The 23,192-nt window shown below is 37.1% G+C and overlaps 3 protein-coding genes across 3 annotated transcripts; 1 reads left to right on the top strand and 2 right to left on the bottom strand.

The window, feature by feature from the left end:
* Positions 1-925: 925 nt before the first annotated feature.
* LOC113767960 lies at positions 926-3,298 on the top strand. Its single transcript, XM_027312166.1, has 2 exons — positions 926-1,138; positions 2,783-3,298. Exon 2 carries the CDS (start codon positions 2,793-2,795, stop codon positions 2,991-2,993), a length of 201 nt encoding a protein of 66 aa, XP_027167967.1. The 5' UTR covers positions 926-1,138; positions 2,783-2,792; the 3' UTR covers positions 2,994-3,298.
* A 443-nt stretch (positions 3,299-3,741) lies between these two features.
* LOC113768863 (beta-galactosidase 17) lies at positions 3,742-11,756 on the bottom strand. Its single transcript, XM_027313372.1, has 19 exons — positions 11,488-11,756; positions 11,290-11,394; positions 10,725-10,920; positions 10,423-10,511; positions 9,969-10,049; positions 9,266-9,360; positions 8,942-9,012; positions 8,461-8,551; positions 8,268-8,385; positions 8,096-8,191; positions 7,961-8,009; positions 7,227-7,414; positions 7,043-7,114; positions 6,700-6,849; positions 6,024-6,074; positions 5,178-5,349; positions 4,891-5,024; positions 4,725-4,790; positions 3,742-4,298 (listed from the first exon to the last, which is right to left on the bottom strand). The coding sequence occupies exons 1-19, from the start codon at positions 11,629-11,631 to the stop codon at positions 4,212-4,214; spliced, it is 2,055 nt and encodes a 684-aa protein (XP_027169173.1). The 5' UTR covers positions 11,632-11,756; the 3' UTR covers positions 3,742-4,211.
* A 6,865-nt stretch (positions 11,757-18,621) lies between these two features.
* LOC113767633 (protein indeterminate-domain 7) lies at positions 18,622-21,978 on the bottom strand. Its single transcript, XM_027311787.1, has 3 exons — positions 20,846-21,978; positions 20,320-20,716; positions 18,622-19,892 (listed from the first exon to the last, which is right to left on the bottom strand). The coding sequence occupies exons 1-3, from the start codon at positions 21,078-21,080 to the stop codon at positions 18,818-18,820; spliced, it is 1,707 nt and encodes a 568-aa protein (XP_027167588.1). The 5' UTR covers positions 21,081-21,978; the 3' UTR covers positions 18,622-18,817.
* Positions 21,979-23,192: the final 1,214 nt, after the last annotated feature.

Below are 23,192 nucleotides of genomic sequence, written 5' to 3'. Positions count from 1 at the left end.
CGTGGCTCTTCTTCAAATTCAGATGTGCACCAGTCTGGTCCGGTGGTGGTTCTGTCCTTATCGGTCTCCCGTAGGCTCAGTTGAGCCTCCCCTGATTGGAATAGGAGTAGGGATGACAATTGATAAAAAAAGATATATATATATATATATATAGTGCTAACTTGAATATGTATATGTATGTATAGGGTATGATATTAATCGCTTTAAGTACTAATCAACAACCTTGTTGAAGAAAATTTCTATTCCTTGTGCAGAACTATTAAAAAGGATTTTGTGATACTATCTTTACAAATCGATTCTCGAGGACTTTTGGATGAGTTAAAATAATACTTATAACAGTAGTAGAACAAAAGGATGTGTCACAGTCCAGAGCCTGGCTAATAATAATTAGGTGCAAGAACAACAACTATTAAAAGGTGCATTATGCAAAGTCATCTCTTAATTTTGATTTCTTCTTCCAAAACTAACTTCTGTCTCCTATTGTATAAAAGTACTGGTCTTCTTGTTGGTAATTATCATGTTTCCATATTTATGATTTATTCGTGGGAGTCGGCTATTTTTCATAGTTTTGTTTAATCCTCTTCTAATAGGTGGCTTAATCATTTATCACAGGCAACATAATTTTCTCCTACTAAAATTTACAATTCAACTTTTAACTACAAATATTAATATTAAAGACAAGAAACACATGTAATTCGACTAATTTACATATTCAAGTCTGTCTAGTTTGCTCCAAACTAAGTAGAATGCATTACTATTTTCTTTATCCAAAAAGATAAGAAACGCCATATAAAATTGAGCTTTGTCTAACTTGGTTTTATTTTACCTCATTAAAACCAAAAGGCAAAAATGCATTTTCCAAGTCAAGAATCGAAGTTGACCGGAATTTGAGAAACTTCCGAGGGGCAAAGGGCGATGATGTATAAAATCTTGGGCACTGGAATATAATCCAAAAGAGTCACTAAACGCCGACGTCTGCGAGTCCCCTCTGACATTTGCTCACCTCCACTCCATTTCCGAGAGAGAAGGGCAAAGGCCAAACGGTGGCCAAAGGGAAAGCAGTGAAAGCTTCTCCCTCTCTTTCATCTACATAGCGTCGGAAGAATTAGTGGAGGCCCTCCAGTTTCAGATATTTCAGGTTCGATTATAACGTTGAAGATTCAATTTTTATGTAAACTTGATAGAAACTTTGAAGCTCTCCTTTTTTGGGTTTCCATATGGTGTTCTTTATGTATAACATTTATTCAGGAAATAGATGCTGTGTACTTGAAAATAACTTTGAGAATACAGCTAAAATAAGATGAGATTTAACAGCTCATCTGAAATGCCAAGCAACACTGTTTTTACTGCGTAATTACCCAGTGCATTTATGTGTGTGTGTGTGTGTGTTTTTTTTTCTTTTTCTTTTTTTTTTTTTGAGTTGCCAACTTCTGTTAGATTATACTGGTACCACATTAGAGCTGAGTAATGGGATATGATGTAAAAGTTGATTGAAGCTGAAAAGTGTTAATCTTGAGCTCTGGCTCTGGGAAGGATTAAAAGGCAGAAAATACTGTTTTATTGCAAGCAATTGGTATCGAAGTTTGAATCTTTGTTTCTTAGTTTAAGGATCGCAAGATTTTGTTATGTTGATCTAGCTTTATGGACTATAGAGGTTGTTGCCCTGCGCATATATTGATGCGAGCAAAGGTGCGGCAATCATGAGTACTACATTGCTTAACTTGTTAAAACGAAATTACCCAAGTATAAACATTTTAAGACTTTCAAGTCCAAATCCAAGTTGTTGGGCATATTTATAGTGCTTCTGGCCTATTAATACATTGCTAGGCCATACTACTTTTGTGTCTCACGCATTGCAAGTGCATCAGTCAATTGCAGTGGTGCTTACTTTTAAGCATATGTGGTTGGGAAGTCGGAGGAGAAAAAATATGGCAAAGGGGTAATAGTTTTCATTTGGGAATTCCATGATCATCTTGCTTTGTGAGTGAAGGGGTTGTCTTGTTTTTTGTTTCTCTGGTAAAATAATACGAGCTGGCTAGGTTGTTTGGATTTTCAGTGATGAGATGTAAAAGGAACTTGCTAGGCTGCAGCAAGAGGCATTAATGCCTCATCTACAGGAGTTTACTAGAGCAGGTTCTCTAAATTAGGCACAATATATCATCACATTCAAACAGAGGAAGGTCAGAACATGTGGTTCTTTCACTCTTACTGAAGTCTCTAGTCATTCATTGGATATGTCTAAGAATTGTCCAAGACTGTTGTTTTCAGGTTTTGAGTAATTTACCCATCTTAATTTACAGCAGAACATTACTTGACAATTTGTCTTTGCAACTTTTCCTCAACGAGCAAGAAAAAAAAAAAAGGAACTGTGTTGATTCTTATAGTCTATAGCTATTGCCTGTTGGTGGCAATGGTAGACAGTGAATCTTATACTAGTTCTGTAAGAATACATCTCTTCTCATGCTGTGAATGCTTTTTGAAGAAGGTTAAGCAAGCCACTAGCAATGGTCTCCCAGGACTATGTTTGCCTGAATAGTACTTTGGCATCTTTTGAGTCATATGACTACTCCTTTTTTGCTCAATGTGATAACTGCTCTCTCCTGTTATTGTATGGAAAGCTTTACTTGGTACATAATCTTGTCTTGCATGTGATTTCAGCTTTAACCTTTCTTGCATGTGATTTCAGCTTCTATTATATTTATCCTTGGTGGTTGTTACAAAATCTTTTGTCCTATTTCACATATACCTGCTTGAATTGCAATACCTGCATTCTTTTTCTCAGGTAGACCATTATGACGATAAAACCAACAGTTGCCCTAAGAGCTATCCTTGTTGGTGGAGTAGCTGCATTTGCAAAAATTGCGGGTGCTCTTAAAGCTGCAGGTGGTGTAAAAGTAGGTGCAGCTGCTGCTGCCGTGACAGCTGCAGCAACTGCAGCCAGGTCAGGGTCAAAGCAGGAATCAAAGGATTCTCCTAAACAGCCATCAAAATGACTTTGGTTGTAGATGGACCTTGTGTGTTAGGTAAAGCGATGAATTCCCTGTTAGTTTCTTGGAAAGTTTTGGCCTTGCGAAACTTGTACACTGCAATAATAATATGAATGCACTGAAATAAAGTTCTTCATAGCTTTGGGTACGAGTGATAATCAAATCATACATCTTGTAGTCCTGCAGTTGTTCATATCATGTTGTCTTGTAATTTGATTTTGGATTTTGCCGGAATGTTCTTGGTAGCTATGGACATGCTATTTTCTTTCATGGGCGGAGGACGGAAATGAATTCACACTGTTCCTAACACATTCCAATGATCAGTTGGTAATTTAGTAGCTCAAAGTAAAAGCTTTATTATTATTGTCTCCAGATTTCTCCTTAACATCTTGGAAGGGGAAGGGCTTGGGTGCTTAATGTACACGGTGGACTCTGAAAAAACCCAGACTACAAAAATCGTAGCGGCTTAAAGCACTAATACCGCATTAAGTGGAACGCATCGTAGTATATGCCGCGGCTATTGATTTCTGTCATTAACCCATGTTTGCCCCAAAGATGTCCTATAACCTGATCTTATCCGTTTGAGGAAGCATCTAATCCATTTCCAATTACAGAAAAAAAAATATACAGATGTTTACGCCACAAAATGGCATCATGTTTCTGAACAAGAAGTCTCCAGACATCTCCGGTCTTGAATCTTGAGCCTCCAACATTCTGCTCCAAGAAAGAGAGTTTGAGAGTTTGAAAATTGAACTGTGACGGGGAAACGGAACTTGCAATAGAACCATTACTTCTCAAAAGAAATTGGCAACAAAGTCGTTTGAATAGGACAATGCCCAAACAATGATCAAATTCCTCAACCAGCACGCTACATTGCAGATGTAAGCAAGAAATACAGATACAGATGTATTTGATAAAAGCCAACACTTGGAAGCACACGTAGCTATTTTTTCCCAACGAGGCACTTACGAAGTTGCGTAGTATTGGCTGACTGCAAGAACTCTCTCCCTCTCCTTCATCTGAACAAGTAGGTTTCCACTTTCTCCTCTCATTTTTATGTACACTGCTGGTTGGAAGATTTTCTGTTTAGGCCATATGCAGAGTTCCTTGAACTCTTCAGGCACTAAACAGCCAAAAATATTTCTCCTACACATGATCCATTCTACCATCTTCAGTACCCCGCCGTCATCAGGAAACTCATATATCGGTATCTTAATTCAATCTTCAACCAATTGAACCACAAGTGAAGTCTGGCCGGTCAGTTGAGCTCAAAGAAAGCTTGGAGCTCGCAGACTCTAACTCCAGAATAACCTGAATGAAGTCAAGACAACAACATGATGGTTGCATCAAAATCATTAAAGTGCTTCAGCAGCACAGTCTGGTCAATGAAATCTGAAAGTAATAGTTTATGGGAAACAATCATATAGCAGAAACATAAACGTAAAATGTTTTTGGAAAAAGAATTAAAGCAGAAGTACGAATCAATTAACCATCCCATATTCTGCCTACTAGCCAGATGTGCAATAAAGAGACCATAAAAAAAATGAACAAAACATTAACTGCATTCAAGTAGCTAAGAAGTTGAAGAAAGAAAAAGATATGAAGTAATACCAGACAGGAAATAGAGCAATTACTTCATAAGCATGCACTTTTTCCCTGTGTTTTCTCATTTAAGTGAATTCATAAAGACAATGTCTCTTTTACTGGATGGGTAAATGAAGTAGGGAGATTTAATACCACAACATTTTCCCCCTCTCGAAGTATTGGAGCTGGGACGTATAGGTTACACTGTGGTCCAACTGACTGCAAAAGATCAAACAGAAGATTTTGCTTTCAAGAATTCTCAAGCAACATTAATGTGAGAAGAAATAGAAGACAATAAATTAAACAAAGAATGTTTTACCGGCCAATATCGCCCAATATTAAATTCATTAACAAAAGCAATCCCCTTACTCCACCCATTGAAAGAAAGGTACGTGTCTTTGACTTGGTCAATAGCAAATCGACCCGTGTAGAAAGTTGGCTCCAGATTATCCCCTGCACAATATGCAGGTGGTAATAAGCCGCTATTCGCTTTGCAATGCTCTCAATCTTATCATGCTTTGAAATTCTATAGATGCTAAATGTACATCACTTGCTTCCTGCAATATATAGTTTTTGCATTCAGATATCTAAATAATTACAACTTACTATGTCTTCTATAATTCAGATCTTCGAGTGAAGATACTTTAATGAACTTGGAATATGCATCTGAAACAATGGAAGAGATTTTTCGGCCTTCATTTAGGTTGTGAAAAGGAATTGAAAGCATTCTCCACTTAAACAAAGGCCTTCCACCCACATAAACAGAAGATAAAATGCCCTGCAGCACAGAATACTCCATTAATGACTTTTTGTCCAAAAACAAATTAGCACCAAGAAGAAACTACACATTTTATGAACCATGGGCCTTTTCATGACTGACCCATATCACCGAGTACCAATACTCCAAACATGGCACTTTAAATTCACACGGGTAACCTCACAACATATGCATGATCAGGCACATTGATTAGGGGCAAAATGTTTGTTTCTCAAATGACACATGAAGAACAGATATCAAAAGTGCGAATAACTCCGGTTCTCTATTTGCTTAATTAATCAGCCCATCTTATTTCTCCTCCAACAATCCTAACAAACAATGACCAAGTCATATAATTTCTGTGACTGGCTACAATATGAAAGTCACCGAGAGAGTATTTCGGTCGTTTACACAACATAACATGAGAGGCAAGTAAAGAAGGTTAAAGCTACAAAAAGCAAAAAATGCATTCATAACTAGCAATGTTTTAGTAAGAGTTTCAAGTTTAACACTAATAACATGCTTCAAAATTATTCCTAAAGCACAAAGCTCCACCCATAATTAATATTTTTGCATAAGTTTGAAAATGCATATAAAGCATCAGGTGAATCATGAGAATAGAACACCAGCTAAACTACACTGAAGGGCATAGAAATTATCAAACTAAAGATTCATTGGAGCATAGGAATTTCTACCTTCTTGTCAAATATGTATGGCCCATAATTCAGACGACCCATATTTTCAACCTACAAATACAGATATGCGTTAACAAACTGAAAATCACAACATACCATTGATGCCAAAAACAATACTGGAAAAGGCAGTATGAAAACAAAACTAAAAGAGGGTGCACTGTTCCATCATGTAAGTGCTTTACTGATTAAAAAAATGGGCTCTAAAGGTTTTCTAGCGGTATATACAAGTTAAAATCATACATGATTAATATTACCATTTCAATTCGTGACAGAAGCATACATTTTAGCACAACCACAGAGAAGCAAATCACAATGTCTAATCACCACTTTGGCATTATTTGTTAGCGACCAAACTGAGCTAATTAGCTGATTGCAAAATCCGAAAATATCCTCAGCAATACAGACCTCAAATAGTATAAACTTCATATGCTGACATATAAACTGAGAATGCATCAAATAGTATATACTTCCTCAGCAATACAGACATCAAATAGTATGCATGTAATGGACAGGAAGAAGAACGCTACATAAGCTGATGTATAAACTTCACATAGTATTGAAGAACCTTAAAGAAACAGAAAACCAAGCATATTCTGGTTCTAGTTAATACCAGTGATCAGAAAGAAACCTGCCTCCAACAGATGACAAGAGAGAGAGAGAGAGAGAGAATCTGTACCAAAATATATAGTTTTGTTCGGGAGACACAATTAAAATGAGGAAGATCAATGGCTCGATTTGACCCTCTTGAGATGGTGCCAATGTAAATTGGTCTTTTCCTGTTATCGTCAGAAGTACATGATATAAACACTTGAGCTCTGTCATGCACCTGCAATAGGACGGAACATGGAGTCATTACCATAAGGGTTTTTTTTGGTAATGTTCAACTTCCTTAATTTGTGTCAATTGTAAATGATATATGGAGTTTTTAAGGCAAAAAGCACCTTTAGACTCACAGAGAGCTAGGAACCAAGACAGGGCCACTAACTTAAGCCTTGCAAGTACAAGCAATAAGGGCTTACCTTTGGTATGGACAACACACTTCTATTGCCTTTTGAGGTGTACTCAGATGCATATAGTACAAAGCCAAACATCTGAAATGTAAGATTAAATTGCAAACAAGCAGCATATCATCCACCATTTGACTAAATGGAAGAACCAATAACAAAAGCATTTTAAGCAAAAAGTAACTTCACTGTAGTCTACCTGACCGACAGACTCCATTGATAGTGGGATTTCAGATTCAACTACTGAAATGAGTTCTGGATAGTCAACTATATCAAAAAGGAAAGCTGACTTCTGTAACTCTATACGTCCATATGTGGCTCTTTGATTATCAGGAGGAACTGAAGTGGGCTCTTCCACGGTATACTTTGAAATAACTCTTTGTAGAGCTGAAAGCAGTACCATTCAGATTTATTCAGGAAAGAACAGATTTATTCTACCAGGCAGCTTTATTAAGAAAACAATAGCTTTATTGAATATACATAGAAAAGAATTTTCTTCGGAGGGATGGTGTAGGTAACCCAAGATTACTCTTTCTTTTGGTACAAGAGAAAGAATGAGGAAAAGTAGTAATCTGTGGATAAAGCATTCAAATATGTATCAGCAACCCCTCTCCCAAAAAAAAAAAGGGAAGACGAAGGGGAAAAGGAGGGGAGATGCACCAGGAACAACCTGTGCACCATGGTCCAGAATCACCAAACTACGAGAAAGATAATTTTCAAGATCATATCATCCCAATTAATCACTTGTCACCCTTTAGATACATATCTCTGCAGTTGCAAAAAAAATGCTGTCTACAGACATTTGACCATTATATATGAACATTCATATCCATGCAATCTTATCAAATATCAAAACAGAAAACGGGAAAAGGATGCTTTTCTACAGAGATATCCTTGAAGGACATTTATAAGATGCCAAGGTTTCAACTTCACCTTTGTACTTTGCATTATCCACATCACCAGATTCTCTAATAGGTGCATCCTAATTGAAAAGCCATGGGAATTTCATGAGGAAGAACTCATCAACTCAGCTTAATATCGAAATGAATAGGTCAAAATCTCGCTCACATAGTCATAAGATGTAAGATCAGGCTTGTAGTCTGACTCATCTGCACCACTATTGGCGCCATTGTAAAATCCAAAGTTTGTTCCACCATGTGCCATCTGGAAACCAGAAAAATAATTTTCCACTATAAGGTAGCAATGGGCACACAAAACAGGTCTGAGTTTAGAACTATACATAAAGCACAACAGACGCATTCATTGACAAAATCTTTTCTAGGGAATCTGCAGTGAAAGTTGCACTCGTACTTGCAATTTTCTCCCCCCAGTGTGTAAGCCAACCAGTATAAAATTCCCTGAAGAAATAACATTTACACTGTAATGGAGAACAGCTGTTCGGAAAAACACACAAACTAAAGCAAAATACTCACGCAGAAAGAGGTGGTGATTTCCCTGGCTCATTGAACTTCTTTTGCAAGGCAAATATCGGCCTTGGATCATCCCCAGTTGTGAAGTCCACAGCTAAAGCAAAAAACAATGATCACTTACTAACAAAGCTTGTATGCATAAAACCAGTAATCAAACTATAGGCAGTGCTAGCAATGCTAATCTACAAAGTTCATTAAAAACATCAAAATTGTCCAAAATTCTCAAGTCAAAAGGCAAGAGAGTAATAAATCTTGTCTTTTTGTTTTTTGATAAGTTGACCAACAGAATTTCGAAGATGCTACAGATGCAGAGCAAGCTTATTTATGACCCGAGAGAGAGAGAGAGAGAGAGTGAGAGAGACCAGAAGTACAGAATCTACACGGAAGCAAGGTTTATACATTATCAACATCAACTACACATATTAAGTTTACAGAGATTGCAATTTCAACTTGGATAAATTCTAGTTGTTAAGAGAAACCTTACCTGAAAAGACAGCATCTCCAGAAATTGTTCCTTTCTCAAGAGTTTCCCTTGAACCACCATCTGTTGTATACCTGCAAGCAATCAACTTACCATTAGTTGGCCCAAGACAGTAAAACTAAAAGTCAGTGATCCTGGCATAGCAAATACTTCAAACCACTTTTTTTGTTATCTTTTTATTTTACTTCAAATCACTTTAATAGTTCAAGTTAAGCAAAACCTATCTATATGTGTACTGTAGCAAATATAAACACTATATAGTGAAAAACCAAATAGTGGAATAACCTTACAGCATCACCATGAAGTCGAGTACAATAAACAACTTACAGAATTACATCATTTCCAAGGTGTCCTCTTGCTAATTTGACCAAATGATGCAGGTAAGCTTTGTCATTCCCATAAGAACCAAATTCATTTTCGATCTGTCATATATTCTACATATCAGGAAATGGCCAATCTATACAGCATCATTTAAATGAACAAGAGGCTGCAGAAGAAAGCATCTTGTGGCATCAAGAAAACGTTATTTTTCACACACCACATTTTACTAGGACTGTCAAACTTCAAAGTGGAGATGGTAAATCAGGATTTTCAGGACACTCTGGAGAATGACCAAAATTGGTATCGATATATATGTTCGGAGAATTATTGAAACATTTGATGGACACTGACAACTTTGCAGTGAAGTTTGTTAATGCCTGTGTTCAGTATGGAAGTTTAGGATATCAAACTTGTAACAGAAGAGTTAGTAATGAAAATGCTGTCAAATTTAGGCTTTCCAAGCTATCTATTGGTGCAGTGACATTGTAAATTAAGTATCCAGGACTTCTTTTTGGACTGTTCATAAAACCTTTATATGTCCACTATCCAAATAGCTACTAACAGTTGAGCATACCCAGATTTGTTTTCTTCCACTATTTCTGCCATGAATGGAAAACTATATCACCGGACACATAGGTCCTGCAACTCATACCTAATTGGCTTCTATTTCTTGATTCCAAAAAATATCCTTTAAAAGAGCTTCACTCACCTGTACCATAATGATAGGGCCTCCATTGGTGTAAAGAAGAGGTGACATTTTTGGAAGTAGGATATTCCACCAGCTGTCAACCTATTTTATAAATGGAAACAGATTTTAGAAACTAGATGTGAAATAGATGCATCAAAATTATCAAACAAATAGATGTATATCAATTTTTATATCAAAGAGCTCCTATTGAAGTTCATGAAAAGACTCGGACATCAGTTCTATGTAATTTACGCCACGAATACTTTATGCAGGAACTTTGTTCCTCTACATACTTTTTTCTCATCAATCCAGACAATTGCAGAAATAAAAGACATGTGGTTCATTAAGTCATCAATCTTGTAGATTAACCATAATTTATGATATCTGCTGAGCTACGAGAATAAGAAGCTATAAATCTTATGCACCCTGGAAAAATGTTGCCTCGCCAATTTATAAATGACTGATAGAGACGTACCAACTCAAGGAAAGGGGGGTCAGAGGATCTCAGCCGAAGTGCCGGTTCAATGGCAAGTAACCATGCAGGAAAGCCACCCAAATCCCACTCTGCATAAGATAATCACCCCAAGTGAGAACCAGGGATTCAAAAAAAAAAAGAAATAATACACTAGTAATTCTATCTACCATATTGTACCAGTACTAAATGTTCAGAAGCAAAAGCAACGCTTTAAACTTGATCTGCGATGACGAAGTTGCTAAAAGAAGATCCAGACCTACATTTTAACAAAAAACTTCAAAACAGGAAATTGCAAAACTGACCTCCACATATATAAGGCCCAGCTCGAAGCATAACCAGTAAATTCAATTTGTGGCAGAGTTTCAGAAATGAAATTATATCTGCAATGCCCTCAAATACCAATTCGCCTTGCCTTGGCTCGTGCAAATTCCATGGAACATAAGTTTGAATGGTATTCAAGCCCAACGCCTTCGCTCTCAGCAGTCTATCTTCCCAGTACTTAAAAATAAAAAATGAAAATTGACAAAAAAAAGACTTTATAGAATAAGAGCAAATATTCGAATCAAAACTCACTCTTCTAACCCATACAACAACAGTTCAAAAGAAAAATTAACAGCTTGTGCAATTGAAGCTCCATACTAGCAATTCAATCAACTTATGCAATAGTTATGAAATTTATCTGATACTACTACTAGTCTTACTCTACAGTTTTAATATTCTGTGAGGTAACAGTGTCTGAAAACAATAACAACTAGGATAGAGAGATTTGAAATCATTTCTGAGCTCCAAACTTCGAGTATCTAAATCTTTCCGTCACAATTTCGAAGTTCGGACTGTATTAGTGTACAAAGGATCAAATAAAATTACCTCGGGAAGAACACGAAAATAATGCAAGTCCCCACCAATTATCTGAAATTGCTCCCCATCTCTCCAGAACTTGTCATCCGCTATCTCGAAGCTTCGACCATCACTCTAATCACAGTTAATTACGCCAAGATTATATTCTAACCATAAAAATCAGGACGTTAATTAAGCAAACTCAAAGAGAAGTAAAGTGAATTTTACCTTTTTAAGGTTGTGATGAGAATTGGAGCGAGAAGAGAGAGAAGAAGGCAAAGGAGCAAATACTGGCGCCAGAGTTCCCAAGGCCGCAAAACAAATCACGAGGATGAAAATTGCAGTTCTCCGGCGGCTCTGTTTTCTCGCCATTGTTAGAAGTTTAATAACTGTTCCGCCGGCAGAGGCGGCTACTGGTGGTGGCCTCCTACTGCCACTGGTGCAGCTGCTGCTACTAAGACTAACATTGCCGGGTCTTTTGGGCAGTCTATCTTTCATCTCATCTCATGTAAAATCTGTCTCAACGCCATTCTTCATGCTTTTTGGTGCCATTTTCCCAAAAATCCAAATTTGGCTTGAGGTCAAAAATGTAAATTCATAACTATGTCATTAATAAATATATATTTTTTTTGGGCTGGTCTTGGGGGAAAGGATTCCTGTTATCAGAGTACTCTTCTCAATTGTGTATTGCACGGATGGGTTTTGGGGATTGGATAAAAGTGTCAGCCCACAACTTGTTCAAAGTCCAAATCTGAGAACTTTTATCACTTTCTCCAGCTTTTGGCAGACAGGGAAACCCATATCCTAAAGCCCAGAAGGGCTGTTTCATTTTCTGGAGGTTATGTTTAGTATTATTTACTCTCTTGCAACTTACTTTGAAAGGTTAGTAATGTTAACATGATTAGACATTTAAAAAAAAATTTCTGTCATGACTATTAAGTCATGCAGGAAGAATCAAGATGCCAAAATTACGAAGTGACTGATAAATTTGTATTTATGTTTTTACAACTAAATAGGAAAAAAAAATGACGGGTCTACTTGGAAGCATGTTTTTTAGGCTTGTTTTTAGTAGGCAAGTTTTTTTACAATTTTATTTACATTAACTTCTAAAAACACTTCAAAGTTTTTCTTAAGTTTTTTAATTACACATTTCAAAATATCTAAAAATACATAAAACTTTTCTTCTTTTCTTTCTTCTTCTTCATCCTCCTTGCCTCAAACCACCATCACGGCTTGCACCTCCACTGGCGCTACCACAGCCGACCAATGACCACCCGCTAGTGGTAGTGTTACTGGTTGACAATGTGGTGGAAAGGAGGGGGAAGAAAGGTCTGGTGTGAGGAGGCAGGAGAAGGGAGAAGAGGAAGGAAAAAAAAGGAAAGAAAAGAAAAGAAAAAAGAAAATTTTTAATTTTTCTACTAGTTCTAAGTAGAGGTGTCAAAATGGGTGACTTGGGCGGGTTTGGGTTGGGTAAAATGGGTAATGGGTATAAGTGAGTCAACCCATTTATACCCATTTAATTAGATGGGTATAAATGGGTAAGTCAAAAAATGAATTGGGTAACCCAATTACCCATTTATAACCCATTTATTTTAATTTTTTATAAATTCATTTAAATTCATTTTTGCAAACTAAGTTATCAATTTATACCGCTCTTTGTATCCATCATTAGTTTTAAATATTTACTTATAATGTTCAATAAGCCTAATTACCAAATTTTTTTCATTTATACTCTATTTCACAAAATTACATATTATTTAATAATTGAATAATAAGAATATAAAAATTTGAACTAAGTACTATAAAAGTTAATATAAAAATTTAATCCAAAAATTTTTAACCCCTAACATTTTTTCCGTATATAAATTTAAAATTTCATTTTAGAAAGATAAGAAAAGAGGCTCAAATTTATCATAAATTAGTAATGCCGAAAAATGAGCAAGTTAACAAACGAAGAGAAAACAAAATAATAAAATAAAACCAACAAATAATAATAATAATAAAACAAAAGTAGTTAACATCATGACAAAATGAAAAATTTGAAAAAAAATGGGTGGGGGAAAAGAAGAGATTTAGGGGAAGAGAATTTTAAATGGGTTAATTGGGTTTGATGGGTTACCCAATAATACCCATTTAATAAATGGGTATTATTGGATAACCCATTTATACCCATATACAAAAATTTAAGATACCCATACCCATCTATTCATGGGCGGGTATGGGTAAATTTAGTTAAGTGGGTTGATTTGCCACCTCTAGTTCTAAGTAAGCTTGAACGTATTGGGTGGACGGCTCTCGCTTGTCACGCTTGATTGCGTTCAAGAGAGACCGAAATGCTACTCTTTGCCCCTGGACAGCTGGCAAACTTTCTTCCTTTACTAGTGATACCATCTTCAGTCTACAAAGCCAACGAGGGCTCCACATCAAAATTTGGATTGTTTGGATATGTTGTTATTTGTAAAAAAAAATTATTTAATTTTATAATCACATTTTTTTAACTGTTTTTTTTTTAATCTATCCAATTATCTTCTTATTTCACATATATCACATTATAAAAAGTGTAACAGTGACTTTTTATATAAACAAAAATTTTATTCCAAATAATTTTGTATCCAAACACATACTTTGTTATTAATTGTGTAACGCATGGTGAATAAAATATCAAGATGTGTACCTAGTCCACCCTTTGTCTCAAAACAAGTATTTGTGTTGAAAAATTCACTTTCCTAACGAATTTCTTATTGGTGGTTTGTTTGGATACCTCCTTATCTCAAATAATAATATTTCGTTTGCATCGTAAACACATTTTTCAATCCATCTTTTTACATTTTCAACCAATTTTTATCTCACATACATCACATCACAAAAAATGTTACAGTAATTATTCCAGATAATATTTCAAATTATACTCTATCCAAACGAGTATAATATTATTATTTTGAAGGCGCTTTTTTTTTCCTTCCCAAATTTCATTTGCATTTAGAATAGACAATGCTGCGTGTCAAGAAATTTAACTACCCTGTAAAATATTCTGTATCCAGTCAATCAAAACATCATCAACACGAAATACTTTGTCTTGTTTGTTCTCGATGTACTTTCCACGTGCTTCTACAAGCTCTGAAATTCATGACACAAAGCGACAAGTTGATTGACTTGTTTTGCATTGCATGGCCTAAGTGTGCTCCAATCAATCAAATACTTATGACACATAATGCTCAATTAAGCGTGCATAATTGTGGAGAGACGCAAACTTCATCTTTCAATACTATGGAGTACTATGTAAATAGAGTCTGTTAATTATTGAGTTATCAATTTACAAAATTTGTGGAAAATATTAACAGCCATTATTATCTCATTATCTTTTTTTTTTCTTTATCACTTGCACAGTCGAAGAATTGAAAACTTTATAAAGAAAGAGATGGTGAGAGTATTATTTTTACAAAATTACAATCGTTTTTGTCCCCCGCACTTGTTGAGTTGAATCTCTGAATCAGTAGTCTCTAATTTCCACAGATTATTAATGTCTGCAGAATTTGACTGGCACTAAGTCCAAATCTGCGTGAAGCATATATGCATGGTCATGGTGGAGTGAGAGCAGAGTACATGCAGCACTCCGCGTAATGATTCCCTCGAGTGTGTTTTCTCTGTCGAAGGCTTGAATAAGGAAGAAAACCCACACTCCCTGGGTTGACATTTCCCAAAAGCATCTCCGACCTAATAATTACACTCTCTTGAGATGAGATGATCAGTTGATTACGTACAGAGTCCATGCATGAACAACAACAAGCCCATATGTATGTATGCTTTCGTAGGGAATGGTCACCATCCCTACCCCCCCCCCCTCTCAAAAAAAAAAAACATTCGTACAATTTGAAATGTATATTAAAAAAGAAAAAAAAAAAAGCTATCCAATCTGCTTATCAGGTGTATTTACTTTTAAAAGAAAGTGAACAAGAGAAAGAAAAATGATAAACGAGCCATATATATACCTTCTTAGACGATACAACAGCTAGCATTACAGTGAGAAAAGGGTAATAGTATATAATAAGTGTGTATCTTGATGAATAAAATGTCAAATTATGAAGAATATATTTATATAAAAGTTACCGCATCTATAGCGACTATTCACGTAAAGGGATTTGTGAGAAAAGTAAAAAAGTATTAAGACAGCAAGTTAAGCTCTTTGTTTGTGTCCGAGTGGGAAGCTTCAGAGTTTTGTTTGTGTCCGAGTGAGAAGCTTCAGAGGAATCTCTTTGTTGTTGGTTTGCTGTTTGTGCTGGACTGAAAAGCAATTAGAATTTTTGGTATCTTCTTTGAAATATTAAAAACGACAGGTGCCTAACAACCAGAACCACTCTCAATATATAGAAAAAGCCAAAGCCACCGGACATGAAATTTCCAGCGCCACCGTGACCTACCATTTGCAATTTGTAGTTTCTCAAATATCTGAGAGAAAAGAAAGTTCGTTGCGTTTAACAATACGGCTTGCTTTTTGAGTGGAATTTTCGCAGGGACTCATGGCATGTGGATGCAGAGTGACATTTTGCAGTCCGAGTATTCCATTTTTCTTACTTTCCTGAAAAAATGAAAAGGCAGAATAGTTTTCTTTCGCAGTTTTGGTCTAAGAACAGTGTTGAACTGATTATCGTTAGAGTCGATCGTTTGCTCGTTTTGTTGGATCCTTAATCCAACGTTGGACTTATATGTGGATAATTATGTGTGGTAAACTGTCAAATAAGATTAAATCCAATTAAAGTGATCAATTATGATTTGAATTTTAATGTATCTAACAGGACGTGGGTCTTTAATGTGTAGAGCTTTAAGGGTAATTTTTATTTTTGTGATGGGCTGAAATAGGAATTCAAAAGATAACAGAAAAGCTATCTATAAATAGGGTTTTGATCCTCAAGTCACACGTTTCCTTATTGTCGTATTCTCTAGTACCATAAAATAGCTCTTTCTTAATATCCCATCGTCAGAAAAGCTACCAGAGAGAAATTAAAGGACTCTCTCAAGGGAATAGCAAATACGTGTTGATCTGGAAGGCCGCTCAAAAAAAAAATCTTTAAGAATTCAAGTGTCAGTTTATCAACACGAATTCAGGTACACTTCCGCAATTTTACCGTTAATTTATTTCTTAATAATTGTCATAAAAATCTTAGATTTAATAGTTGATGGTTTTCATCAAAAGTTAAATATAAACAACCATTAACATGTACATTCTTTTTCTTTTTTCTTTTTTTTGAGGAAATCATCTGCTCATTCTTAAAGACAACATCATAATTAATTAATCACTAGATCTAATGCGCCGATCATAGTCCAAGGAAGCATAAATGTTGGACTTGAGTCGCCAGCCGGGCGCATGAAACAACAATGAATTACGGCAGTCACGTGCAGGCAGTACGTAACATTTTAAAATTGCCTTTTGTTTCCTTAGATATTAACGGAAAAACATTTTAGTAATACATTCAGCGAAGGTTAAAACTAAAAGGTGCGAGTCTAATTCCTAAAATTCTCATTAGGGGCGTGAATTTTGGCAGAAGAAACGCACCGTCTAGTGGACGATTCGGGATAGAATCAACTCCAGTTATTAAATCTTTACGCATGAAATAATGGTCTGATTCTTAAAGATCCGATCCGGACACGTATCCCTCCCTCCCATATACGGATCGTGAACGAATGGGAGAATGCAAGAGACAGGAGGCATATTCCAGCAAAAGGTTAAAGGTGCTGGCTAGTTTGGACTGCGAATTTTCGCAGAAGAAACGCACCACCGTCCAGTCATCCATCCAGTGGACGGACGATTCGAGATCGAATTAACAAGACCTGGCTCGATCTCAATCGTCCCCCTGGAACCAACTCTCGAACGTAGAGGAACAGGATTCAACTCCGGTTAAATCCTTACGCATGAAACTTAAAGATCCAGACGCACATCCCTCCCAGGCCATATGCGAATCACGAAGGAATTGGAAAATGCAAGGGACAGGAGGCATATGATGAAATGCGAAACGGGAGTCAGGAGGGGCCCGGGGCAAGGGAGGGTGGAGCCTCGAGATTGTAGCCCACCTGCGTCCACATCAGGGGTCAAAGGGCATCTCTTGTTTTTGTTTTGCAAGTAAACAGCATATCTAAACCCAGGCCAGGCTCAGCTAACTTGCCCGTCTGAGACCACATTCTTCGAATCTTTTCCTACGTAAAAGGAATCCTATGCCTTTTTTTTTTTTTTTTTGGGTACCCCTCGATTCATCACCCTTACTACAAGTGAGCTGATACTACCACAGTGAGTATATCCCTGATCAGCTCACTTTTCACAGCTCCATACCATACTACCACTTGGATCAACTCTTTTTAAACTCAGCAAAATTCTGCGTGTCTTTCGCCCCATACAACGCAACAAGAGGCAAGACGGAGGTAGTACTGATTTTCAGGACAAAAATAGGTCAATCATGTCATTCTTTTTCAGCTGGAAACATTATTATATGCGTTTTGAGATTCTTGTCACGCTCACTTTAAAGTTTAAAGGGAAGTTTAGGCTAAAAAGGGAGGACATTTTAAATTGCTTTTCATCATATTAGTCCTTTCCATCAACGAGCTAGCTATATATACACAGGGCTGATTGTTTAATTTTTGCCTCTCAAGATCAAGTGCTACCAAATTCGAGCATCGCGCGTTAGTTATAATTAGCGATCAAAAACAGTTGTTAAATGGACGCCATTGAAGTTATTTAGTGCTCAGTAATTGCAATGAAATCATGAGAGGATGCGTTCCTCGTTGCCAAAGTTTGGACGTCGGATGTAGCCGCAGCTATGTAATATGTATATGTACGTAGCCCACCGGCTCCAAAGTCCATAACAATCATGCATCACATTTGACTTTTTACCAGACCTATCACAGCTTGCAGTCCTTCATCAATTATTGGCTCTGGAGTCTGAACAGGACTGGAAAACGTCATCGATCAAGTCTGGATTGATCCTCTTTCTCAGCATTCCTAGACCATGCAAAGTTTATCATGCAATCCATATAGGACCGAGTGCAACCAAGTAACAGTTGCGCCTTCCAAGAGTTCATCAAATTTATATCCAAAAACTGGAACGAGTAAATTAATTGACCAAGTAGATAATTAATTAGCAGAACATTTTATTTAAGTTTCACATCACTTTGGATTTTTATTTTTTTTTCCTTTTTGGGGCAGGATATGGGTCAGATGGTGTGGGGTTGGGGTAACGTGACAAACTACTAAAATAAGGATGGTTTTTGCAGGTTTCCACTATGCAGACAGTACGCAGTATTATCTGTAAAATCTAAAAATGGCCTCAGTGTTTTCTTGGTTTCTCTTATCAGATTTAGGATTACAAGCATTAATTCTCGAAAGGTCTGTAATATATATATATATCTAAGCAAAAGTCTGCTAGATTGCTAAAATATTAGGGTTTCCAAGGATCAAGAATATCCATTTCTTCCCTTTGGAAGATGAACCCTGAATATTAAACTATTGAATGTTCAAAAGGCTAGCAAGTTAGAGCTACCTCAAAAGCTAAACATGTACCGTGATCAAAATCTAACCTTGCCATGACTTTTGAGATGCGTTCTGATGATGCTCATTAGAAGCAGTAGTATTCATGCAATTACCGAAACCGGCAATATTAAAAATGTCACTGTGAGAAAGAGGCCTTAAACCAAGAAAATCCCTCGTCATGCGATCATTGCCGCCGCCCACGATGCCTCCGCCGCCGCCGCCGCCACCTTCACTATCGTTAGCCCTCATGAAGGAACTGTTTGATGTCTTCTTCGGGTTGAGAATCCCACCAAATGCGTCTTCAAACGTTGAGCCTTCAAATCCAGTGGTTGCAGAAGAAGAAGAAAGAGAGTTCATCATCATATCTTGAAGAAAAGAAGTAGGAGGAGGAGGAGGTGGAGGTCCACCAGCAGCAGGGTCTGCAGCTTTATTCCCATATGAAGCCAAGCCATTGACAAACGTCCCACCGGCCAAGTCTTCACGTGAGGACAAATTCAGTCCAAAATTTCCAGTTGTAATATTGGTAGCAGAATCAGCAGCAGCAGCAGCAGACACGTGAGCTTGGTGGGGTCTAGTGTTCAGCATGACTGCAGGTGGAGCTGCACCACCTGCACCTGCTTTGCTGCTGCCCATGGCTGCTCCCATCTGAGCTGCTTTTTGCAGCAATGCAGTTGCAGATATGTGTGGGGAGGTCGTGGGATGGAATGGTGGAAGATTAGGTCCAAGATTAGGGTTAGGGTTTTCATGGAGGGATAATTCTTGATGGCATTCTGAAAATCCTGGACCCAGTCTTGGGGATGGGAAGATTGAAGAAGTGAGGTCTACTGGTGGTGGACCGGGACCTGGTCCGGCTCCAGCTGGCATCGGAGAGCATGCTAGCCATGGTGGAATTTCAGGCCTCAGATTAAAAGTGTGTTGCTCTTTTTTAAGGGAAAATAAATGGGGATTATCCTGGTTGCCGAACTGTTGTTGAAGAGGATTGATGTTGTTCACATGACGGGGTACTGTGGAAGCACCAGCAGCTTGGGAGGAAAGGAGCGGATTTCCCGGAATAGCTCTAGCACTCTCTTCTGCTAGTGCATCACAAAAGGCTCTATGTGTGATAAAACTGTCCCTCCTGAAATTTTTTAAGCCAAACATGAACAAGAAAACAAAAACAATCACAACATGCCAAGATAATGCACAGTCCATTAACTAGTATGGTTTTTCCGCTGTCTGTCTCTCTCCAGTGAGTAGAATTTTGTTTGCATTTGCCGCATAATAACAACAAACCAATTAATAAACGTTGCGAACAAAATTGGCTTCCTCAATTGAGGAGGCTATTTGGTAAAATAATCCTCCCCATACGCATTAGACCACAGAAAAAGAAAAAAAAAGTAGGAAAAGAAAACGAAGGACTTTATCTGCTAGAAAATAAGAAGTGTATCAAATCCCATATACATCTAAAAAAACGAATATTAGATAGGAAGATTTCGGTTTGAAGGATTTTAATTCCTTTCCACTCTGATGATTTTGGAGGGGTTGAATTGAGTTCAGTTAGTTACCTAGAGAAAAGGGTTCCACAGTCACATCTGTACTCCCTAGTGCCACAGGTTTTGGAATGAGCTTTCCAGTCTGATTGAACTGCATACCGCTTTGAGCATTTGTCACATTTCCACTTCTTCTCACCGTGCTTTCTGCAAAAGTGCTTCTTGATTCCGGTTAGGTCCCCAAGGGCCCTTGACGGATCATGGTGGACACAACTAGCTTCTGGGCACACGTATACTTTCTTCTTTACTTCCTTGTTTGTTCTCTGCTTCAGCTTCCATGGCAGATTATGACCTCTTCTGTGAAGTTGAAGATTCTGATCCCTCTGAAACCCTTTGTTGCAAATTTCGCAAATGAATCTGTTTGTTGCCAAGAGAGTCTTGGGAGACAAAGCTAACACTTCCGCATCAGGGTCTGATTCAATCATTCCCAAAAACAAAGAGAATTAGCATTAATCAAGAACATTAACAGGTAACTGTACTTAACGCTGATGAATAACAACCAACAAAAGTCGAGTCTTTTTTTCATTTAATGAAGATGCACCTGGATTGCCCGGCAGATTTCTCTTCTTCTTGACTGCTTGCTGAGGTTGAGCAACCTGAGTTTGATTTTGGGGAGCAAAGTATTGCTGTGGTGGATATATGCTACCTCCTGATCCATTATCATTTCTATTGACAGAAGAAACACTAGCTTCATTAGAAGCAGAGGTCAGATTAGACATGTTTTCCTCCATAACGGGCTGTGCTGGTTGCTGCTGGACTATCAGACCTTTCATCATTCGTCTTATGATATATATGAGCTGGCTAACATCAGCAGCTACTTCTAATCATCGCAAACTTTCAAGATATCTAAAGGGATATTGCAGCATGAGTCACAAACCTTAAAATTTAAAGCAGTACTAGTAGTACTACCATGTAAGAGAAAGATATGTGTGCGAGATCTAGAGACAAATCGAGACCTAGAAAAAAAGCATTAAAGCAGGTGAAAATGGAGAAAGAGAAGAAGAGAGAAGAAGAGGAATCAGGTACAGCGGCAAAAAGATACGTTTTTTTTCCTTTTCTTTTTTTCTTTTCAAAGCAAGACTCTTTGTTTGTTTGAATCCCAAAATTTGCCTTCAGCTGCAGCCTCTCCTGAGACGATGTTCTCTTCTTCCTTTGGCATCAACCCAAGAGACAACGTTTTGTTTTTTGATGAAAACAGAAAAGAAAAGAAAGAAGACAACCACCCTTCACCCACTACTGCTACTTGATCATGATTCAATGGCTTTTCTTGCTAAATTCAAGAAAATCCAATTATAGCACACGCATAAAAGAACAAAGCATGTATTGAACTAGACCAAACCAACAACTTCTGGGCTTCTAGCTAGTAAGACCGTTTTTTCTTTTTCTTTTTCTTTTTCTTTTTTTAGATGGGAGAGAGAAGGATGGGTGTGGATGAGAATTGAGAAGGCGTCGCTCTGTAATCCTCAAACTCTTGTCCAGAGCTGGCTGCTAGCACATCCCAAGAGAAGGCCACAACCCTACGGCTAACTCTGACGTGCACTTTCTGTCTTTTCTTTTGTTGCCTTCCCACCCCCAGAAAAATCTCATCTTTTCTTTGCTTTTAACAAAGTTCAATTTTTTTTTTTTTAGCACACTTTTTTGGCTCAGCTCAAATCCACCACCTTTCCCTTCTCTTAAAAAAGTAGGTGGAAAAAGCAGTCATGTAAAAAGAGGGTTTGATTTGTATATATTTATAGAGAGAGATGGAAAGAAAGGAAGAGAGAGGGAGACAGAGGTGTTTGATTTATTTTTGTTGTAAAAATTTTCTCTTTCAGTCATGATGCGGTGGGTGCTTTGAATTGCTAGCTAGTCTTTTTGTAGACCCCTCTTTTAAAACTTTTGCAAAATTTACAGTAACATGATTGAGTCATTGATTAAATTGTAGCAGAGACAAGCTTCATGGCTAAAAGGCAGATTATCCATCCTACCTCACTTTTTCTCCCACCCTTTAGTCCTTCAATTGCTTCATCATTTCATGATCAGTAAACCTCCAAAAAATTGTTTAACTGCAAGCATCCATCGCAGAAATTTCTGACATTTCTGCTTTTCGCTTCTTCCTATATAAAACAAAAAACAACTAGTGAGCCAACCCGGCCGCATGGCTGCCTAACCATCCCAATCCACCAGTCTACTACGTACCCTTCCCTGTTTTCAAGATCAGAATGCTGAGTACTACTTTCTAGTTTCTAGTCTACCCGAAAAAATTCCTGAAATTTAATCTATGATTTCAGGAAAAATTCAAATGAAGATGGAGGCTTTGTCTACAAACAAGGGTTCTTTAACAAGAAAATTAAATTGACAGGAATTCGCTATCTAAGCCAATTAACAACTAGGAGAAGAATGATATATATATATATATATGAATTAATCTTTCCTACACTGTCAGCATTGGATGAATGATAACTATGCAACATTTGAATTTCAATTTTTTCACACATGTCATGAATCCAACGATGATAGTGTATACGCTGTCAGTATATATAAAATTTACTATATATATATATATATATATAAGAAGTTCACTGATAGATGCTGACCTGTTTCCATTTTAGAAATTCTGACGACTAATGTTTGATTGACTAGTCTTAATCGAAGTTCTTTCACGATGTCCAAATATGAATAATTAAAATATTTCCAATCGTAAAGGAAAAAGTTGGGTTCTAGAACTATAATCAGCAACAACTTTTTCTTTAATCCTAATTCCTAAACTTGAGATGTAAAGGTCATTAGACAATAATCGAAGAGAATTAATAAAAAGGAAAACGAGTGGAGCATTTATGGAGCACCATTCGATGCATGTGCCTATTTGGCATCCTCTCAGATTAGTAACTAATTAGTAGTATAATATT

This window comes from Coffea eugenioides, chromosome 4 (genome assembly GCF_003713205.1).
Source record: "Coffea eugenioides isolate CCC68of chromosome 4, Ceug_1.0, whole genome shotgun sequence".
Classification (NCBI taxonomy): Eukaryota; Viridiplantae; Streptophyta; class Magnoliopsida; order Gentianales; family Rubiaceae; genus Coffea; species Coffea eugenioides.
The sequence above is the reverse complement of the archived record's forward strand: the minus strand, read 5'-3'. Positions and strand labels throughout refer to the sequence as shown.